The sequence below is a fragment of the Macaca mulatta genome, chromosome 20, assembly GCF_049350105.2.
Source record: "Macaca mulatta isolate MMU2019108-1 chromosome 20, T2T-MMU8v2.0, whole genome shotgun sequence".
NCBI classification, from domain to species: Eukaryota; Metazoa; Chordata; class Mammalia; order Primates; family Cercopithecidae; genus Macaca; species Macaca mulatta.
In genome coordinates, this window is record NC_133425.1 from 79,974,297 (window position 1) to 79,995,544 (window position 21,248).

General features: G+C 48.0%; 1 protein-coding gene across 1 annotated transcript in view; it reads right to left on the reverse strand.

Moving 5' to 3' along the window:
- Positions 1 to 6,400, reverse strand: part of COTL1 (coactosin like F-actin binding protein 1) — a 52,209-nt gene extending 45,809 nt beyond the window's left edge. Inside the window, 2 exon segments of the mRNA NM_001261155.1 lie at positions 5,869 to 5,951; positions 6,209 to 6,400. Coding sequence (NP_001248084.1) covers positions 5,869 to 5,951; positions 6,209 to 6,285 — 160 coding nt within the window. The 5' untranslated portion in view covers positions 6,286 to 6,400.
- Positions 6,401 to 21,248: the final 14,848 nt, after the last annotated feature.

Consider the following 21,248-nt stretch of genomic DNA (forward strand, 5'->3'; position numbering starts at 1 on the left):
TGCCTAGAATCGTGCCCCCACAGAGTAGCACTCTCATATGTTCAATAAATTAAATGAAGAAATGAACAGGAGAATGAAGGAATAAATGAATGAATGAGGGAACAAGTTCCTGAGTGTTTGCAAAACTGTATCTGAACTGTATTACTTGGTATTCTCTTCTTTTGGTTTAATCTTGGTTTATGAGTATGCTACAAAGAATATGTATTATTTGAGTGGTACAGAAACAAAATGTGATTTCATAGACAGCCCCAGCCACTGCCTCGCCATACATACATGATCTGTAAGCCCTTTCTGCTGTGGTCAGACAGATCATATGACCGGTCTGGTAAATGGCTTCTTTCCCTCCACCTCTGCCAGCTGAGCCCTGATTGCTCCTGGCTCCCAGTGGCTCTGTTAGGTGAACCTGTGACCCTCCAGCCCAGCTCAGCACCCATTTCCTTCCCATCATCTCTCCCCCTTCTGTCTTCTTGGTGCTCTTGAACGCTTCTTCCACATCACTTAAATTCCACAGACAAAAATGGCAATCACAGTGACTGACATTGATGGAGTGCTCACTATGTCCCAAGCAGCATAAGGACTTGCTTCTTTAATCCTTCTAATGACCACACTGTAGCAGGTTACCAGACGGGTAACTCACCTGCTCCAGAGCACATGACTGGCAAGTATTTGAACCCAGGCAATCAGACAAAACCCAAACCTTGAACCACTGAGCTAAGCACCTCTCACCATGCTCCTGCACGCAGACCTGTGCCAAAGGTCTAATGCGTGTCCACATGGGGCCAAATGCCTATTGCATACCAGCCTGGGCCAGGTGCTACTGTGTGCTGAGTGGGGACGTGTACTGAAAGCTTCCGAATGGAAAGCATAATGCCTCCATGAGTGCTATCAGAGTAAAAACAGTTATTTGAGGCCGGGCACAGTGGCTCACACCTGTAATCCCAGCATTTTGGGAGGCTGAGGCAAGTGGATCACTTGAAGTCAGGAGTTTGAGATCAGCCTGGCCAACATGGTGAAACCCCATCTCTACTAAAAATACAAAAATTTGCCAGGTGTGGTGGCACGTGCCTGTAGTCCCAGCTACTTGGGAGGCTGAGGCAGGAGAATCGCTTGACCGCAGGAGGCAGAGGCTGCACTCCAGCCTGGACGACAGAAAAAAAACTCTGTCTCAAAAAAAAAAGAAAAGCAGTGGTAAGGGCAGCCAACACACACCATGGCCTGTGCTCTCATTTTAGGTCCATTACTTCAGGGAACCTTCCCAGTCACCTTCAAAGGTAAGCATGTCAGGATCCCCATTTTACAGACCTAAAAACTGAGGCACAGAGGGAGGGATGCACTTGCCCAAGGCCACACAGTGAGTGAGAAGCAGAGCTGAGATGTCAATCTAAAATGTTTCTTTTTTCTTTTTCTTTTTTTTTTTTTGAGACAGAGTCTCACTCTGTTGCCCAGGCTAGAGTACAATGGCACGATCTCAGCTCACTGCAACCTCTGCCTCCTGGGTTCAAGCGATTCTCCTGCCTCAGTCTCCAAGTAGCTGGGATTACAGGCACTGGCCGCCATGCCCAGCTAAGTTTTGTATTTTTAGTAGAGACAGGGTTTCACTATGTTGGCCAGGCTGGTCTCAAACTCCTGACCTCAAGTGATCCGCCTGCCTTGGCCTCCCAAAGTGCTGGGATTACAGGCATGAGCCATGGCGCCCGGACTAGAGCGTTTTTGATTCCAAAGTGTACTCAGAGTTGAAATAAAGAAGGAATCACCGTAACCTAGGTAGGCGGCTGAGTCCCACATGAGTTGAGATGGGGAAGAGGAGTTCCTCATGGTAGAAACCTCCAAAATCAAAAGCACCAAGGCGGGGATGTTACAGTGTTGGGCTGCAGGTGCGTGAGGGAGGCTGTGTGGAGATACTAGAGAGGAGATGTGGGTGGGGACAAACCAACTAGAAAACCAAGCAGACAGCCTGAGTGTAATCCAATGGGCAGAAGGGAGCCACAGAAGGTTAATGAGCAGAGGAGTGACTTGATTAGAAATATACTATAGAAAGAATTACCCCAGCAAGGGAGGACAGAGTAGATACCAGACAAGGAAGATCGAGGGCAAACAGACTGTTGCTATAAAGAGGAAGGCAGAGATGTTAAGGGGCAAATGGACACTTTTCTGAAAGTGGCATGCCATTCTTCCCTAGAAGGCCACCTCCCCAAGTCAGTCTCCTGGTTTGGGTGGGGCTGCCCCCTCCCCCCACTCCAGAGGTGCGCATGTGATCCAGGCCTGGCCACCCAGAGTCTCAGTGGTTGGTCTAGGGATGGGCACACGACCTCAGGGGAGCCACAGACAGTCCAGGGACCCCCAAAATCACTGGCAAAGAGGCCTGCTCTCTCTCCACCAAGATGGCTCTGCCCAGGGACTAAACCTTCCCGTTCCCCGCAAGAATGGAGGTGAAGGATGAAGACAGAGCTAGGAGGAGGAAGACAGGCTGTTTGGAGTTTGGGCAGCCTTTGCTGCTGCTAGAACTTCCCCTGGAGTTTCCAACCTAGAGGCCACAGTGGATTTTCTGCTTACATTAATCTGCACCGGGCATCTCTCACGGCCCTTGCAAGGTCTCTGACCATCCCAGGTGAACTGAGCTATGGAGCAAGAAGCAAGAGCAGAGGTAGTGGTGGGGCAGGCAGCGAGGAAGGCCGGTAGCCAGGCGAGCCCGGGAAGAAGCAGTACAGACACAGAGCAGGCAGAAAGATTGGGAGGATGAGTGCGGGGGTGGGAGGGAACTGGTCTGGCAGCGCAGACACCCAGTGGCCCTCTGGAAAACAGCTCCGAGGGAGGAAAGGCCAGTCCAGGAGGCTGGGGAGAGAAGAGGAGGGGAGGCTGGGTGGAGAGATCCCATTCTGGAACGCCCTGGGGGAGGAAGGGGAGAAAGGACAGTAGCCTGAGGTGGGAGGGCCACGGAAGCGGGTATTTTAGAGAGAATGCCTGAGTGCCAGAGCAGGGAGTGATGGGAGGAGAGCAGGACCCCAGGATGGCCCACACCCTGAGTTTATAAGGAAGAAACTGGGTGCTGTTTCTGGCCTTCCAAGTCGGCTGGCCACCTTGCGAGATGTTTGGAAGCAGGAAGCGCGAGCCCGAGTGGAACCTTTCTTCTCAGGCCTATCGGGATACCTGGCAGGGAAGTGGGGCCACAAAAGAGCCCTCTCTGCATCACAAGTGGGCAAAAACATGTCATTTGCAACCTGCAAGCAATCCCACCCAGAGGTGAGAATCTAAACGACCTCCTCAGAAGCCAAGAGTACGTCCCCCGAGCCAGCCTGCCTGGGTTCAAGTCCTGACTCTGCCACTTTCTAGCTGGGTGAACACAGGAAGCCTATTAACCTCTCTGGGCCTCAGTTTCCTCATCTGTAGAATGGGAACAACCTCAGTACGTGCCACACCAGGCTGTTCTGAGGCATGACCAAGATAAGGCATGTCGAACGTGACTAGTATCCAGCCGGCGCCAGTGTTGAGTCCATTGTCCCTGGGTTATGAGGACACGACGGCAGGAAGGAACAAGCTTTTCCGAGAGGAACAAGAGCAGACATGGCAACCATAATTCTCCTATGCATTTGTCCAACAGATGGCTGGGGAAAGAATGCAGACTGCAGCTGAAGCTCCCATAGCCCATTCATGAGGATCCACACACAGCAGGGGAGCATTTTTAGCTTCCTCGCCAGACGTGCGCCACTCCCCACTCCCGTCCCTGCGGGGCAGGGGGTGCGTATGAGCAGAAAACCACAAGCCTTCAGGAGGAAGTGTTTTCCCACTACGCCAGAGTGGGCTGAGGCCTGGGAGTATCTGCCAGGAGTCCCCTGATGGGAGGGATTGCTCCTTTCCTCATCACCTTCTACTTGCTGGAGAGAACAGTAGCTTCAGGGGCAGAACATGGTTTGACGGGGGAAGGGAGTGATTGGCGACCAGCGGGAGGAAAGAAGTGAATTTAGCGAGGGAAGCTGGCCTGTAAAGCAGAGCCTCAGAGCTGGCAAAGCAGAAATACTGCTGAATCTTCTGGCTGTTCACTAACCGGAGGGGAGAAAGTTAAGATTTTGCACTTATTCCGCTTGCAAAAACATTCAACCACAGAGGCAGAGGGACGGAGGCCTGGGTTCAAATCCTGCCCTGCCAACTCTTCACATCATTGCAGTGCTTTATGCTGCTATTTTAGGCCAACTGTTTACAAAAGCAATGAATGAATGTCTACAGGCAGCGCGCAAGGAGTAATTTTAGTTGTGTGTGTGTGTGTGCACATTCTTAGTATCGCTCAGCCTCTAGTAGTCCCTCCACAAATATCCTTTGAATTGAACTAAATGTAAAATAGAATTTGATTATGGAAGCAGTTAAGGAAAGAAACACCCACATGATCCCTGGCACAATTTTGTACTTTTTATTTATTTCGCAAATAATCATGTAGCTTGTACAGGCACTGTTCTGAGCATTTTACACATACTGACTCACTTACCCTCACAACGGCACTGTGAGAGTGCAGGTGAGGAAACCAAGACCCCCAGAGATGAAGGAACTCGCTCCAAGCCACACAGCCAGGACACAGCCATTGAGGGATTCAAACCCACACCGTTGGCTGGGCTCGGTGGCTCACGCCTGTAATCCCAGCACTTTGAGAGGCCAAGGCGGGCAGATCACCTAAGGTCAGAAGTTAGAGACCAGCCTGGCCAACATGGTGAAACCCCCATCTCCACTAAAATTACAAAAAATTAGCTGGGCGTGGCGGTGGGCGCCTGTAATCCCAGCTACTCAGGAAGCAGGAGACTCTCTTGAACCCAGGAAAGGGAGGTTGCAGTTAGCTGAGATTGGCCACTGTACTCCAGCCTGGGCAACAGAGCAAGACTCTGTCTCAAAAAGACAAAATAAATAAATAAATAAATAACAAACCCACACCGTCTGGCTCAGGGTCCACGCCCTAACCTCCGGGCTGTGCTGCCTTTGTCCAAAAGTTTGCTTCCAACTAAAGACCAGAGATGGGAGGGAGTCGCATTCTCCAATCTCTTTAAAAGGTCCCATTACCAACATCACAGAGCCTCTGCCACTACTGAGGGGTTTATGGCGATGCCTGCCACGTGGTCTTTCTTTTCATGGTTCATACACAACCAGGAAGTGCCTAAGGCACACAAATCTTAAGTATACAGTCTGATGATTTTTTACGTGGGTACACACCTGCATAACCCCCTCCCAGATCAACAAATGTCTACAGAGACATTTCCAGCTCCCAGCAGTCCGGGTGGTGTGCCCCTCCCAATCAGAGGCTATCTACCCCAAAAGCTAACCTGATTCTGACATTCACACCATAGATTAGTTTCGCCTTGTCTAGGATTTATAAATGGAATCATATGGTGTGTACTCTTTTGCATCTGATTCTACTCGTTAAATTAAATTAAAAATCACATAAAATTAGCACACGGTTAGACAATGATAGTGGGAGAAAGGAGGGCGCGGCTGAGTTTCTTTCCCTTCCAAGCAGCCCCCTAGCCTGTTCGTATTTGGGCTCAGTGACTGATCAAAAGGGACAGTGGGAAGAGCTGGACACTGGAGTTTCGAAACACAGGAGGTGACCTTGGAAAACCAGTGAACCGCAGGGGGCAAAAGAGCTGCCCCGCCTGGAGAAGGCATTGTGGGATGGCGGAGGCAGGTGGGTCAATTCTGTTGCTTCGGTTGTCCAGAGGGGAGAAGGTTTTATGAGGCCTTAAAACGCTCACATCGGGTTCCTCCCACGCCATGCGCTAGGAGCACCCCATGTGGCCACCGGTTCCTCCCAGGTTGGCTCTGGCCGGGGCTCCCCGGGTGCAGACAACCTCCCAACGACCGCGCATCCGCCCGGCAGGCGCGCCTCCCTACCTGTGCACTGCTGGATGAAGTGCTGGTACTCCGCTCCCTGCTCGCCGGGGACGATGGTGGAGCCGTCATATTTAAAAGTCACCCTTTGGGTTGGGAGAAGAAAAAAACACACACACACACATCAGCGCTGGTGGCTGCGCGGCGCGGCGCTTGCAGAGGACAATCTAACAGACGCGCTGGCCACGGAGAAGCCCGCGGGGGCCTGGCACGCCGTCCCGGAATAAGGCGAGGAAGACAGCGCGGGAGGCCCCGAATCCGTCCCGCCTGGAGGCCGGCTCGGTGCACGAGGCCCCGCGCGAGCCCGGGGAGCGGGGCGTGGAGAGGAATGAAAAGTTCCTACCAGATGACGGCTGAGCCGTCGTCGCGCACCAGGTTGTACGCCGCCCGGCAAGCCTCTTTGTCGATCTTGGTGGCCATCGCCGCGGGGCCTCAGCGGGACACTGTCCGGGGCGGCCGAGCGCGCCCCTGGCCGGCGGCGGGAATGGGAGCGCGGCGGGTACGCGCCGAGGGCGCACGGGCTGGTGGCGGTGGCTACAGCGACGCGGCGCCTGCGAGCTCCGAGCACGGCGGCGGCTTCCACTGCGGACGGAGAGCGCGCGGGGACCCCCAGGCCGTGGCCCACCCCGCCCCCCCGCGCCCATTGGCCGCCCAGGCCGCGGCCCGCCTGGTCATTGGCCGCCGGGCTGCGGGGGCGGAGCGTCTTGATTCTCCGGCGGCCAATCCCAGCCCAGAAGGCTTGCGCAACTCGGGGATGGGGGCCGGAGTAGGGGCTTTGCCTCCTCCCTCTCCCTCCTCCCTCCCGCTCTCTTCTCCCCCAACATCCCTCTTCTCTCTCCTCATTCTCACTTCCCCTCCTCCCCTCCCGACCTCTCCCTGGAAATTCCCACTATCCTAACCCCCTTTCCCACCCCACCTTCCTCCTCTCCCTCCTCCTTCCTTTTCATCCTCCCACTCCTTGCTTCCCCCACTTCCCTGACCTCTTCTCCCTACCTTCCCTCCCCCTCTTTCTCCCTTCCCCCTTATTCTTCTTCCTCTCTCCTCCTCCCTCTTCTTGCCTATCCCAGCCCGAAACTTCTTCGTCCTCCCTATTTCTTTCTCCCCAAGCTCTCTTCCTTCCTCCTCCTTGACCCCCTCCCCTGCTTCCCCCTGGCTTCCCCTCCCTCTTCTCCACTTATCCTCCCGGCATCTCCTCCCTCCCTGTCCCCTATTCCCTCCTCCCATTCCCCCTCTCCCCTTTCCTCATTCTCCCCATGCCCCTGCCCCGAGGCTGCAGGGCTGCAGAGCTCCACAGGGGACCTCCACGTGGATGACGTAATGCATCAAACCCAAGGAGACAGGCTGGCCACTACCTACCCCAGCGTTTGGTTCCGTGGATTCTAGGTGGGGAAGAATTGGAAAGAATGAAGCATTTTTAATAGGAAGAAGTAGAAAGTGGACTGCTTCCAAAACGCTGGTGGGCTCTCTGTTTACTCTAGATTCTGGTCATTTGCATTCCTATCTTAACCTCTCGCTTTGGGCTCCTCTGAAAGCAAGAGCTGACTCATTCTGTCTTCCTCATTCCTTCACTGACTCATTCATTCATTCCCTCATCCAGCCATTCCACAAAGACCAGTTACAGCGTCCAGGCAGGTAAAAAGGCAGGATCCTGAAGACTGGGCTCTTAAATTGCATCCACTACTGCCACTTTCCAACTAAAGGGCCATTGGAAAGCCTCAAAACCTCTCTTAAATGACTCCTCAAATGAGAAAAATAGTGTAACTGATATCACTGCTTTGTTTTAAGTTTAATTGAAATGACACATGGAACAAATATACTAGACATTCGATAAAATGTCATCATTTTTGGTTATTAAGTGATAAAAACAAATCCTAAATAGAAACCCAAAAGGTCAGGGACAATGTCCAATTAATATTAGAATTCTCAACAAGCAAAAAAACAAAAACAAGAAATTGAATGAACGAATCAACCAATCAATGGGTAGTTGAATGGGTGGATGGACAGGAACACAGTTTCAGAAGAGTAGAGGCTAGATGCTGTTATAAGACAAAAAGAAATTCTCATTTCATTCCTCACAAAGCGGTTCTTACTTAACTCTTTGATAAGGGTAATGGGACAATTGGCCATTGGAAAGAAGAACAAAGATGGATCCATTGATCAGGGAAAATTCCAAAAGGATCAAAAATGTAAACACAAATAAAGGAAATCAGACCAGTTGCAGTGGATCACACCTGTAATCCCAGCGCTTTGGGAGGCTGAGGTGGGAGGATCTCATAAACTCAGGAGTTCGAGACCAGCCTGGATAACATGGCAAAAGCCCATCACTACTAAAAATACAAAAATTAGCCAGGCATGGTGGTGGACGACTGTAATCCCAGCTACTTGGGAGGCTGAGGCAGGAGAATCGCTTGAACCCAGGGGGGCAGAGGTTGCAGTGATCTGAGATCGCACCATTGCACTCAAGCCTGAGCAATAAAGCGAGACTCTGTCTCAAAAAAAGGAAATCACAAAAGTGCCAGAAGAAAATATGGGGAGCTTCCTTCTAACCACAAACCATGTTACCCAAATCCAAATCCAAAAGCCATTGAAAAGATGAATATATTCAAACATAAAAAGTGATCCAAGAAAAAAAAAAAAACCCATACCATACCACCTGATGCAAAGAGTAAAAATTAAAAGACAGCAGTAAAAAGTATTTGCAACTCAAGTAAAGAATTAGTCTTGCTAAAATATAGATAAGTCAATCTTAAAAAAAAAAAGAAAATGAAAAGAAAAATGGTCACAGAACATGACCAGACAGATTAGATGATCTTAAACATGCGAAAAGATGCCCAACCTCAACTCCTAGTAAGAGAAATGCAAATTCAAGCAAAACAGATACCTTTAAAAATAAATCAATAAACAAGCAGGTTGGCAAAAATAAAAACCTCTGACCAGCCTACTTTGCTGGGGAGGCTGTGAAGACCCAGGCCGTCTTGTACATTGCTGGTGGGAGTGTGAATTGACAAAACCCCCATGGAGCAGCATGGAGGTCAGTGGGCAATGTCTAGCAAATTTACAAGTCTGTGTGCCCTTGATCAACCCATTTACCCTATAGGGTCAGTGGTGCCCGGCCCTGGCTGGACATGGGAATCACCAAGGTCCTCTGATCCCACACCCAGACATTCTGATATAATTGGTGGGATATATGCCCTGGGTATGGAGATTTTTTTTTTTTTTTTTTTTTGAGACGGAGTCTCACTCTGTTGCCCAGGCTGGAGTGCAATGCCGTGATCTCGGCTCACTGCAACCTCTGCCTCCTGAGTAGCTGGGGTTACAGGTGCATACCACCATGCCTGACTAATGTTTGTATTTTTAGTAGAAACAGGGTTTCACCATGTTGGTTAGGCTGGTCTTGAACTCCTGACCTCGTGATCTGCCCGCCTCGGCCTCCCAAAGTGCTGGGATTACAGGTGTGAGCCACCACACCCGGCCTTTTTTTTTTTTTTTTTTTTTTGGTTCTTGCCTGCCTCAAAAAACTGTCACCCAGGCTGGAGTGCAGTGGCGCAGTCTCAGCCCACTGCAGCCCTGACCTCCCAGGCTCAAGCGATCCTCCCACCTCAGCCACTCAAGTAGCTGAGACTACAGGCACGTGTGCCACCACACCTGGCTAATTTTTGTATTTTTTTTGTAGAGACAGGTTTTTGCCATGTTGCCCAGGCTGGTCTGGAACTCCTGAGCTCAAGTGATCCGCCCGCCTCAGCCTTCCAAAGTGCTGGGATTAGAGGTGTGCGCCACCCGTATGGGGATTTTTGTAAAGCCCCCTGGGTGATGCTTATGTTCAGCTGGGGCTGAAAGTCACTGCTAGATACACTTGTATGTGTGCAAAATATATCCAGGTTATTCATTGAGATTTATTTTTAAGGCAGAAGGTGAGAGCTAACCTGAGTCCCCATTAATGAAGGGCTAGACGAATAGGTAATAATACTGGTGAACTATGCAGGGCTATGAAGCTGTAAAAGAAAAAAAGGATGAGGACTCTCTCTAGATGCTGATATGGAACAGTCTACAAGATAGATCATGAATAAGCAAAGCTAGCTACTGAATAGTGTTTGGAACAATACTACCTTTTGGGTAAAATGGGGTGGAGTGTTAATATTGTATTTGTTTTGTTTTGTTTTGTTTCACACAGAGTCTCACTCTGTCACCCAGGCTGGAGTGCAGTGGCGCAATCTCGGCTCACTGCAACCTCTCCCTCCCAGGTTCAAGTGATTCTCCTGCTTCAGCCTCCTGAGTAACTGGGACTACAGGTGCGCGTCACCATGCCCAGCTAATTTTTGTATTTTTAGTAGAGATGGGCTTTCACCATGTTGGTCAGGCTGGTCTCGAACTCCTCACTTCAAGTGATCCACCCACCTCGGCCTCCCAAAGTGCTGGGATTACAGGCTTGAGCCACCGCACCCGGCCTGCATTTGTTTATATTGGCATTAAAACTTCTGGTAAGAGTACACAAGAGAAAAGTAACAGTACCTGTGGTGGACATGAAGCAGAAAGTCAGGCAAAAAGGATTGGGGTAGGGGGCTTTTACTATATTCTTTCTTAGTTTAGTTCTCAACCATGTGAATGTATTTTCTGTTCAGGATGCTAAACTACCACCCAAAAACGTGGCTGCCATGCTGAATTCGATCCTCAGTCTCCCTGGTTCAGCGTGTTCCTGGAGGAATCCCACGAATGTGCTGGGAATTGGGAAGCCCCACTTCATTCCGCCTTTCATTGCTGTTCTCTTTCTAGTCATTGTTGCGATCGCCCTCTACTGGACTAAAAGTGTAAGGAATTGGTTTGAAAGAGAACCCTGATTTTGAGCTCCTTGCTGTCCATTTGCCCAGCTAAAGGAGAAAAATAAACCTCATATCAGAAATAAACATTCTGTGTAAATATTTGTTTAAATTGCAAACCATGTGATAGAAAACAATCTAATTCAATTTATGTTTCTTTAAGAGAAATCAAACTATTTGACACTTACCTATGTGCTATGCACTGTGTTAAGAACTGCAGAAGTCAGCCGCGGTGGCTCATGCCTGTAATCCCAGCACTTTGGGAAGCCGAGGCGGGCAGATCATGAGGTCAGGGGTTCGAGACCAGCCTGACCAACATGGTGAAACCCTGTATCTATTAAAAAAAAAAATACAAAAAATACCCGGACGTGGTGGTGGGCACCTGTAATCCCAGCTACTCAGGAGGCTGATGCAGGAGAATCACTTGAACCTGGGAGCGGAGGTTGCAGTGAGCAGAGATCATGCCACTGTACTCCAGCTTGGGCGACAGAGCAAGACTCCGTCTCAAAATAAAATAAAATTAAAATTAAAATAAAATAAAATAAAGCTATATTAAAAAAAAAAAAAAAAAAGAACTGTGGAAGTAGGACAGGCACAGTAATCCCAACAATTTGGGAAGCCAAAGCAGGAGGGTTTCTTCAGCCTGAGAGTTTGAGACCAGGCTGATCAACATGGCAAAACTCTGTCTCTAAATAAAAATAAAAATAAAAGCTAGTAGGGTATGATGGAAAGTGCCTGTAATCCCAGATCGTGAGAGGCTGAGGTGGGAAAATTGCTTGAACCAAAAAAGATCACGGCTTCAGTGAGCTATGATCAGGCCACTGCACTCCATCCTGGGTGACAGAGCAAGACCCTGTCTCAAAAAAAAAAAAAAAAAGGAATTGGGAAGTGCTATAAATTCATCCATCAATTCATTCATTCTTTCCTGGCACTGAGCCTATTTCATGTCCAAGGGGGTCACAAACTTACTTGCCTGTAGGGGGCAGGCATGGAATGTAAATGAACCAAGCACAGATCATGTAAGAAAATTTGTTCTGGAAAGGGTGATCCTCTCTGTTCTGTCTTCCTCCGGGTGAAAGTTTCATGTTCAGAGCAGCTTCCTCATCCAAAGAGGGTCACTGGTTCTCAGCTTCGCCATAGTTGCTATGCACATGCCAAGCTTCCAGTTGTTTCAGCAAAGCAAAAAATCTGGATGTCTCTGTGAAATCTCTTATTTTTACGTTTTGGTGATAAAAATGTGACATACAGGAGCTACTTGTGTACAAATGTGAACTAGACAAGTATCTCCTAAATATCTCTCAGGGCTTAAAGTCTATTATGGGTGACAAGCATTTACTTCAGTGTGGACACTGTTGGTTGTCAGCAAGAGAAAACTCAATTCAAATGGGCTTGAACAATGGGAAAAAAAAGTAAAGACCTGCTGACAAGAGTCCAGATGAAGGTGGAATTCAGGCATGGCTTAATCCTGGCTCTGTAGCTCTGCATGTCTCTACTTTGCCCTCCTTTGTATATCAGTTTCATCTTCAAGCAAATTCTACCCCTCTGCCTGGCACATCCCATCTCATCCCAAAATCTGAATGGCTAACTTCTCATTCTGACCTCAAATGTTACCCCTCCCTCAGAGGGGCTTTCCCCAGCATCCCAGTTTAGAAGTCCTCCTCTGTAACCCTCCACCAGCCACTATCACATAACCATTTTTTGTTTTCCATAGTACTCACTAATCACTATCTGAAATTACCTTTTTCATTTATCCCTTTACTTGAATATTGTCTATGAACTCCTAGAACATCAGGTCTATGAGAGCAGGAACAATGTTTATCTTGCTCACCACTGAATGCCAGCTCTGGGCATAGCACCAGTCCCAGACAGACACACAACTTGTTGTTGAATGGAAGGATGCAGGGCGACAGGGAGTGGAGAGTCAAGGAAGGTGGTATGGACAAAAGCACAAACATAGAAATCAATGAAATAGAAATGAGAGTCCAGAAATACACTCTTACATTTATGGCCCCCCCTTTTTTTTTTTTTTTTTTTTTTGAGAAAGAGTCTCGCTCTTTCTCCCAGGCTTGAGTGAAGCAGTTCAATCTCGGCTTTGCAAGCTCCTCCCCTTGGGTTCAAGCAGTTCTCGTGCCTCAGCCTCCTGAGTAGCCGCCACTATGCCCGGCTAATTTTTTTATTTTTAGTAGAGATGGGGTTTCGCCATGTTGGCCAGGCTGGTCTCAAACTCCTGACCTCAGGTGATCTGCCCATCTCAGCCTGCCAAAGTATTGGGACTGTAAGCGTGAGCCACCGTGCCTGGCCTGGTCAATTGATTTTTGACGAGGGTACCAAGCCAGTCCAATGGAAAAAGAACAGTCTTTCAACAAATGGTGATGGGACAACTCGATAGCACATGCAAAAGAATGGAGTTGGACCTTTACCTCACACCATATACAAAAATTAACTCAAAGTGGATCACAGACGTAAACATAAGAGTTACTCTTAGATGAAAAGATAGGCATAAATCTTTGTCATCCTGTATTAAGCAAAGATTTCTTAGCTGTGGCACAAAAAGCAGGAGTGATTTTAAAAATTGGATAAATTGGACTTCATCAAAATTAATTTTTTTTTTGAGATGGAGTTTTTTGCTCTTGTCACCCAGGCTAGAGTGCAGTGGCTCGATCTCAGCTCACTGCAACCTCTGCCTCCCAGGTTCAAGAGATTCTCCCATCTCAGCCTCTCGAGTAGCTAGGATTACAGGCACTCACCACCCAGCTACATTTTCGTAGTTCTAGTAGAGACGGGGTTTTACCATGTTGGTCAGGCTGGTCTTGAACTCCTGACCTCAGGTGATCTACCCACCTTGGCCTCCCAAAGTCCTGGGATAACAGACGTGAGCCACTGTGCCCAGCCCAAACTAAAATTTTTTGTGATTCAAAGAGCACCATTAAGAAGGTGAAAAGATAATACACAGAAGAGAAGAAAGTATGGGCAAAATCATATCTGATAAGGGTCTAGTATTCAGAATATTAAAAACAAAAACCTTTTACAACTCAACAATAAAAAGGTAAGTAACCCAATTTAAAAGTAGGCAAAGAATTTGAAGAGAGATTTCTCCAAAGAAGTTTTACAAATGGCCACTAAGCACATGGAAAGATGTTCAGTGTCATTGGTCATTAGGGAAATGCAAATCAAAAGCACAAGGAGGCTGAGAGTGGGGGCTCACACCTGTAATCCCAGCACTTTGGGAGGCCAAGGCGGGTGGATCACTTGAGGTCAGGAGCTCTAGACCAGCCTGACCAACGTAGAGAAACCTTGTCTCTATTAAAAAAAAATAAAATAAAATAAAATAAAAAATAGCAGGCGTGGTGGTGGGTGCCTGTAATCCCAGCTACTTGGGAGGCTGAGGCAGGAAAATCACTGGAACCCAGAAGGCGGAGGCTGCAGTGAGCCACTGCACTCCAGCCTGGGCAGCAGAGCAAGACTCTATCTCAAAAAAAAAAAGCACAAGAGATACCACTTCACACCAGAAGATAGACAGACAATAACAAGCATTGGTGAGGATGTGAAGACACTGGGACTCTCATACAGTGCTGGTGGAAGTGGAAAATGGTGCAACTGCTTTGGAAAACAATTTGTTAGTTTCTCAAAATGTGAAACAGAGTTATTATGTGACCCAAGAATTCCACTCCCAGGAATATACACAAGAGAATTGAAAACATATGTCCACGTGAAAACTTGGATGTGCGTGTTCACGGCAGCATTATTCATAATAGCCAGAAAGTGGAAACCTAAATATCTGTCAGCTGATGAATGGATAGACAAAAGTGGTTTATCTGTACAATAGGATATTATTCAGCCATACAAAGGAGTTAAGTATTGATTCATTCTACAACATGTACGAACCTCAAAAACATTATGCCAAGTCAAAGAAGCCAGTCACAAAAGACCACACATTGCATGATTCCATTTATATGAAAAGTCTAGAATAAGCAAATCTATAGAAACAGAATGCCGATTGGTGGCTGCAGGGGCAGGGGGAGGAAGAATGGGGAGTGACTGCTAGTGAGTATGGGGTTTCCTTCAGGGGTTGATGAAATGTTTTCAAATTCAATAGTGATGGTGGCTGTACAACTTTGTGAATTTGGTTGCACTAAAAAATCACTGAATTGTACACTTAAAAGTAATATATATGTCATATATATATACACACACACACATACATACATATATATTTTGAGACGGAATGCAGTGGCACGATCTTAGCTCACTGCAATCTCCGCTCCTGGGCTCAAGCAATTCTCCTGCCTCAGCCTTCCAAGTAGCTGGGATTACAAATGTGCGTCACCACACCCAGTTAATCTTTGTATGTTTATTATTTATGTTTTACTATTTATTTATTTATTGAGACACAGTCTCACTCTGTCACCCAGGCTGGAGTGCAGTGGCACAATCTCAGCTCACCGAAACCTCCACTTCCCTAGTTCAAGTGATTATCCCACCTCACCTTCCCAAGTAGCTGGGATTACAGGTGTGCACCACCACACCTGGCTAATTTTTGTATTTTTAGTAGAGACGGGGTTTCGCCATCTTGGCCATGCTGGTCAGGAACTCCCGACCTCTGGTGATCCACCTGCCTTGGCCTGCCAAGGTCCTGGGATTATACACGTGAGCCACCACGCCCAGCCAATTTTTGTGCTTTTAGTAGAAACGGGGTTTCGCCATGTTGGCCAGGCTAGTCTCAAACTCCTGACCTCAAGTGATCCACCCGCCTTGGCCTCCCAAAATGTGGGGATTACGGGGGTGAGCCACCACACCTGGCCAAAGTCTTGTATATTTTTTAAGCTCAGCAAAATACTAGCCCCAAAATTACATTTTTGAACTAAAAAAAGAGAATCACAGAAAGCTGCCAGGTTTCGGGCTGAGCACCCAGGTGCGTGGTTGATGAGGTGGCAGTGCTGCATCATGCTTGGGGTCGCTGCATTTGAGCTACTGGTAGGACATGGCAGTGGAGGCGTCCAGCAGCTGGACAGGTCTGAGACTCAGGACAGAGCCTGGCTTGGAGATACGGATCTGGGAGCCACAGGTCTTTGGGTGGTGATTAGGCCACGAGGGTGTCTGAGTTGGCCTGTGGAGGATGCTTAGGTGGAAGAAGAAGGTCAGGGGCAGAGCTTCATGGAACACCAGCATTTATGGGAAAAGGAATTTGCAAAGAAGACGGGATTGTCCAGAGAGAGAGAGGAAGAGTTTTTTGTTGTTTTTTTTTTTAAACAGATTCTCACTCTGGTTTTTTTTTGAAACAGATTCTCGCTCTGTCATCCAGGCGCGGTGGCTCACACCAGTAATCCCAGCACTTTGGGAGGCTGAGGCAGGTGGATCACTTGAGGTCAGGAGTTTGAGACCAGCTGACCAGAAAACCCTGTCTTTACTTAAAATACAAAAATTAGCCAGGCGTGGTGGTGCACACCTGTAATCTCAGCTACTTGGGAGGCTGAGGTGGGAGAATCGCTTGAACTCAGGAGGCAAAGGTTGCAGTGAGCCAAGATCACGCCATTGCACTCCACCCTGGGTAACAAGAGCAAAACTTCATCTTAAAAAAAAATTCTATTATTATAACATATATTAGTAATAGTAATCATATTCTATATCATATATGTTATATAGTAACCACATTATGTAAAACTAATACTAGAAATGTCTTCCTGGCAGGGCACAGCGGCTCACACCTGTCATCCCAGCACTTTGGGAGGCCAAGGAATGCAGATCACAAGGTCAGGAGTTCGAGACCAGTCTGGCCAACATAGTGAAACCCCATCTCTACTAAAATTACAAAACATTAGCCAGATGTGGTGGTGTGCGCCTGTAATCCCAGCTACTCAGGAGGCTGAGGCAGGAGAATCGCGTGAACCTAGGAGGCGGAGGCTGTAGTGAGCTGAGATCACACCATTTCTCTCCAGCCCAGACAGCAATGCAAGACTGTCTCAAAAAAAAAAAAAAGAAAGAAAGAAAGAAAGAAAAAAACGCAACGTCTTCCTATATATTGTGCGCTATGTGCCAGGCTGCATGCTAAGTGCTTGATGGCTATTTTCTCAGTGAATTCTCACATCAACCCGAGGAGACGCTGCAACTGTTCCCCCAATACAGATGAAGGAACTCAGGCCTCAAGACGGGAAAGTATACCTCCTCGTGTCTGAACATTGTGGAGACGCTATTTGAACCCAGGGTCTTGGCCTCTACACCAAGAAGTAGAGTTTGGTGGACCTTGACATAGAACCGGGGTAGCTCACTACACGTGCCCTGAAGCAACTGAAAAATCTGTGCCAGCTTTTTAAGAACCTGGTTTTTGCATGGACTTTATTTCTTTCATTGCAAAAACCTCACAGACTCTTTAAGGTCAGTGTCCTGGTTTTTCCTTCCGGCTACAGATTAAAAATAAAATAAAAATAATTAAAAAAAAAAAACCACCTCAGCTGTAATTGGAGACTGGGAATAAAACATAACCCTGAACCTTGCTTTTCTCAGCAAGGTAGTTGTCATTCTGAAGCAGGTGCCTTACACGAGATGGCTATTTATAGAAAATGATATTTATGGAATCTGTGCTGATCTCACTGATTGTCAAATCTCTGAAAAGAGGCTTGCAGGAACATTGGAAGTTGCAGATGTGGAGCCCCTGACTGAGGGAGTGTCAAACAGCACTCTTGAGTGGTCCTCCCCAGGCCCCACGACCTGGGGCTTCAGCCTCCGGTGAGTAAGGGCAGAGGTGGCAGAGGGAGCCCAGGTCGTTTAGCCAGGAAGTGTGCTCCAGTGATTAGGAGCTTGGGCAGCTGCTCACCCAAACCCTGGCTCTGCCACACCCCTGAGCTCCAGTTTTCTTTTCTGTGAATGGAGTATCTCTCATGGAGGGTTTTTATTTTTTGCGGATCACAGTAGAAAAATTCATGTAAGGGGCTGGGCGCGGTGGCTCAAGCCTGTAATCCCCGCACTTTGGGAGGCCGAGACGGGCGGATCACGAGGTCAGGAGATCGAGACCATCCTGGCTAACCCGGTGAAACCCCTTCTCTACTAAAAAAATACAAAAAACTAGCCGGGCGAGGTGGCGGGCGCCTGTAGTCCCAGCTACTCGGGAGGCTGAGGCAGGAGAATGGCGTGAACCCGGGAGGCGGAGCTTGCAGTGAGCTGAGATCCTGCCACTGCACTCCAGCCTGGGCGACAGAGCGAGACTCCGTCTCAAAAAAAAAAAAGAAAAATTCATGTAAACATATGAAATGATAGCAAGTATTTTAAGTGCTAGCTTCCCAAACCTGTATATCTGTATACAATTTTTAACTCCATTACCAAAAGTAGCACGCAGTGCTAGACTTCACCCTGGAAAACAGAAACTATCAAGTATATGAAAGTAGGAGGCCGGGCGTGGTGGCTCACGCCTGTAATCCCAACACTTTGGGAGGCCAAGGCAGGCAGATCGCTTGGGGTCAGGAGTTCAAGACCAGCCTGGTCAACATGGTGAAACCCCATCTCTACTAAAAATACAAAAATTAGCCAGGCATGATGGCAGTCACCTGTAATTCCAGCTACTAGGGAGGCTGATGCAGGAGAATCATTTGAACCTGGGAGGCAGAGGTTGCAGTGAGCCTAGATTGCACCACTGCACTCCAGCCTAGGCAACAGAACAAGACTCTGTCTCAAAAAAAAAAAAAAAAAAACTAGGAAAAAATGAATGCAAGGTATTAACGTTGGCTACATCAGGGACGGGCAAGCTGGAAAGCTGAGCAGGTTGGTGAAGCCCCCCAAGACTGGCCACAGCATAGAGATTAGCTAATGACCCTGAGCCAGAAGGACAGGGGAAGGAGGGGGGACCCTGGAGACCAGGGCCTAGCATCACCCAGGGATTGCTGGAGTGCAGAGCTACGGCTGCTGGAGATTTGCTCCAGAGAGAGGTTGAAATACCCCCACCTTTTCTTTCCTCCTGCCCTCCAGCCGGGAGCCACTGACCAGGGACTTGTGAACACAGCCTGAAAGGGCGACGCCTCCCCACCCCTCCACCTCCCTACCGCTGGACTCCAGCATCCCAAAATTCCCAGCAGAGTAGGCCGGGCAAAGGGGAGGAGCAGGTCTAACAAGTCCTAGAGCAGGGCTCACACCCCAAACAAGGGTGCTCTACCGTAAACTACTGGACCACACTTTGCTTTGCGGCAAGAGAGCTCCTCAGGAACGGGAGACAGTTCTCAGGTCTCAGGGCCTCAGGAAGCCTCTCCTCTGCACGATAAACCCACACCCATAGCTTCTCCTCCTCTCCTAAGCCCGCTCTGTGTCAGCTAAGTCCCTGCTTAAGCACATCAGAACACAATTCCCAAAGTGTGGTCCATGAGACCTGAGAACCGTCTCCCCATTCCTGAGGGCTCTCTTGCCACAGACGGTCATCTTCCTACATGAACCTCTGGAGAGCAGAACAAAACCAGTTACAGAGAGACAGTGTTGGGGTCGACATAAAGAAGCTCTTTCCAATTGAGACCAAACACTGTTTTCTGTGAGGTAGTGAGTTCCCCGTGACAGCAAAGGGCTCTCAGAATTTTATGTATTTATTTTTACTTCTAATAGTACTTTGCTTTTTTTTTTTTCTTTTCTGTCTTTTTTTTTTTTTTTTTTTGAGACTGAGTCTCACTCTGTTGCCCAGGCTGGAGTGCAATGGTGAGATCTGGGCTCACTGCAACCTCCACCTCCCAGGTTCAAGGGATTCCCCTACCTCAGTCTCCCAAGTAGCTGGGACTACAGGCGTGTGCCACCACGCCCGGCTAATTTTTGTATTTTCAGTAGAGACAGGGTTTCAGCATGTCGCCATGTTGGCCGGGCTGGTCTGAAACTCCTTACCTCAAGTGATCTGCCCACCTGGGCCTCCTAAAGTGCTGGGATTACAGGCGTGAGCCACCACGCTCAGCCTCTAATAGTACTTTAGAGAGAATATTTTTAAACAGGGTCTCACTCTGTTGACCAGGCTGGAGTGCAGTGGTGTCATCATGGCTCACTGCAGCTTCGAACTCCCAGGCTCAGGTGATTCTGCCACCTCAGCCTTCCAAGTAGCTGGGAGAACTACAGGCGTGCACCACCACACCCAGCTAATTTTTTGTATTCTTTGTACAGATGAGGTTTCACCATATTGCCCAGGCTGGTCTCAAACTCCCGGGCTCAAGCAATCCACCCACCTTGGCCTCCGGGAATGCTGGGATTGCAGGTGTGAGCCATGGCACCCAGCCAGGAGTCAATTCTTGACCTACTGACTGTGGCCATTCTGAACTGGTCTCTCCTTTCACTGCATCAAAGAAGTTATGGTGACACAGAGGATCTTGTATCATTCGTTGAGTTTTTACACTTGCTTTGTAAAAACTATCTGTTCTATTTCCCACTACCAGGCTATAAGTTTCCAGCAGACAGATTTGTTTATCTGTGTGACTTTCGGCAAAAAAAAAAAAAAAGAAAAAAGAAAAAGAAAATCTGAGGTTTTGGTTTTACCAAAACCACACAAATGTACCACGGAAATCCTTTAAACAGTAATTTTTCCTAGAACAATAAAAATATAATTGTAGGTTCATACATGTTTATTTCTGAAACATTTATTGCATGCTGGAAAGGAGAAAGTATTACACTGGGGAGGCCCACAGAGAGGAAGAAATTAATGTGAACAACATGCAAATAAAAGGCCACAATTATCTGCAGCATTTGCTAAAGTGAGCCTGCCTTTGGCTCTAAAGTAAGCCTGCCCTTGACTTTCAGTCTATAACAGCAGCGTGCAGTAGGTAAAGAAATACTGTTTAAGTTAGTTAACACAGAATACCCCATTTAATTCAGTAAATATAATAAATTACTGATCTTCAGTTCCGTATTTGGGCACATAATAGGTAAAGAAAACAGCAGAGAAAAGAGAGAAAGAAATGGAAAGAACAGGAGCAAAGAGAAGACAGACCTTCAGAACGATGTGGGGCCAGGCACAGTGGCTCCCACCTGTAATCCCAGCCCTATGGGAGGCCGAGAAAGGCAGACTGCTTGAACTCAGGAGCTTGAGACCGTGCTGGTCAACATGGCGAAATCCCATCTCTACAAAAAATACAAAAATTAGCCAGGTGTGGTGGTGTCCGCCTGTAGTCCCAGCTACTTAGGGGTCTGAGGTGGGAGGATCTCTTGAACCCCAGAGGTGGAGATTGCAGCAAGCTGAGATTGCACCACTGCACACCAGTCTGGGTGACAAAGCGAGACCCTGTCTCAAAACAAAACAAAACCAAACAAAACAAAACAGAAAGATGTGGAAGCCTTCTTGTCCTGTGAAATCAGGACTTTGGTCAGTCAGCTAATGGTGAATCTAAGAAGTCAGTTAACTCAGGGAGTCCTCTTAAATTCATTCGTATCGTACATCTTTTACTTGCCCTGGTGTTTATGAGTGCATCCTTTCTTTCAGACGGGGCTGGCTGAAATAGGCGTTGTGTCTCTCTTCTCCCATAAACCACATCCATAATCCTTCTGCTACAATTTCCCATTTCCTATTCTTTACACAAAGACACTTTCAAAATCATGTATGTGTAGAATCATTCCAGGGTTCAC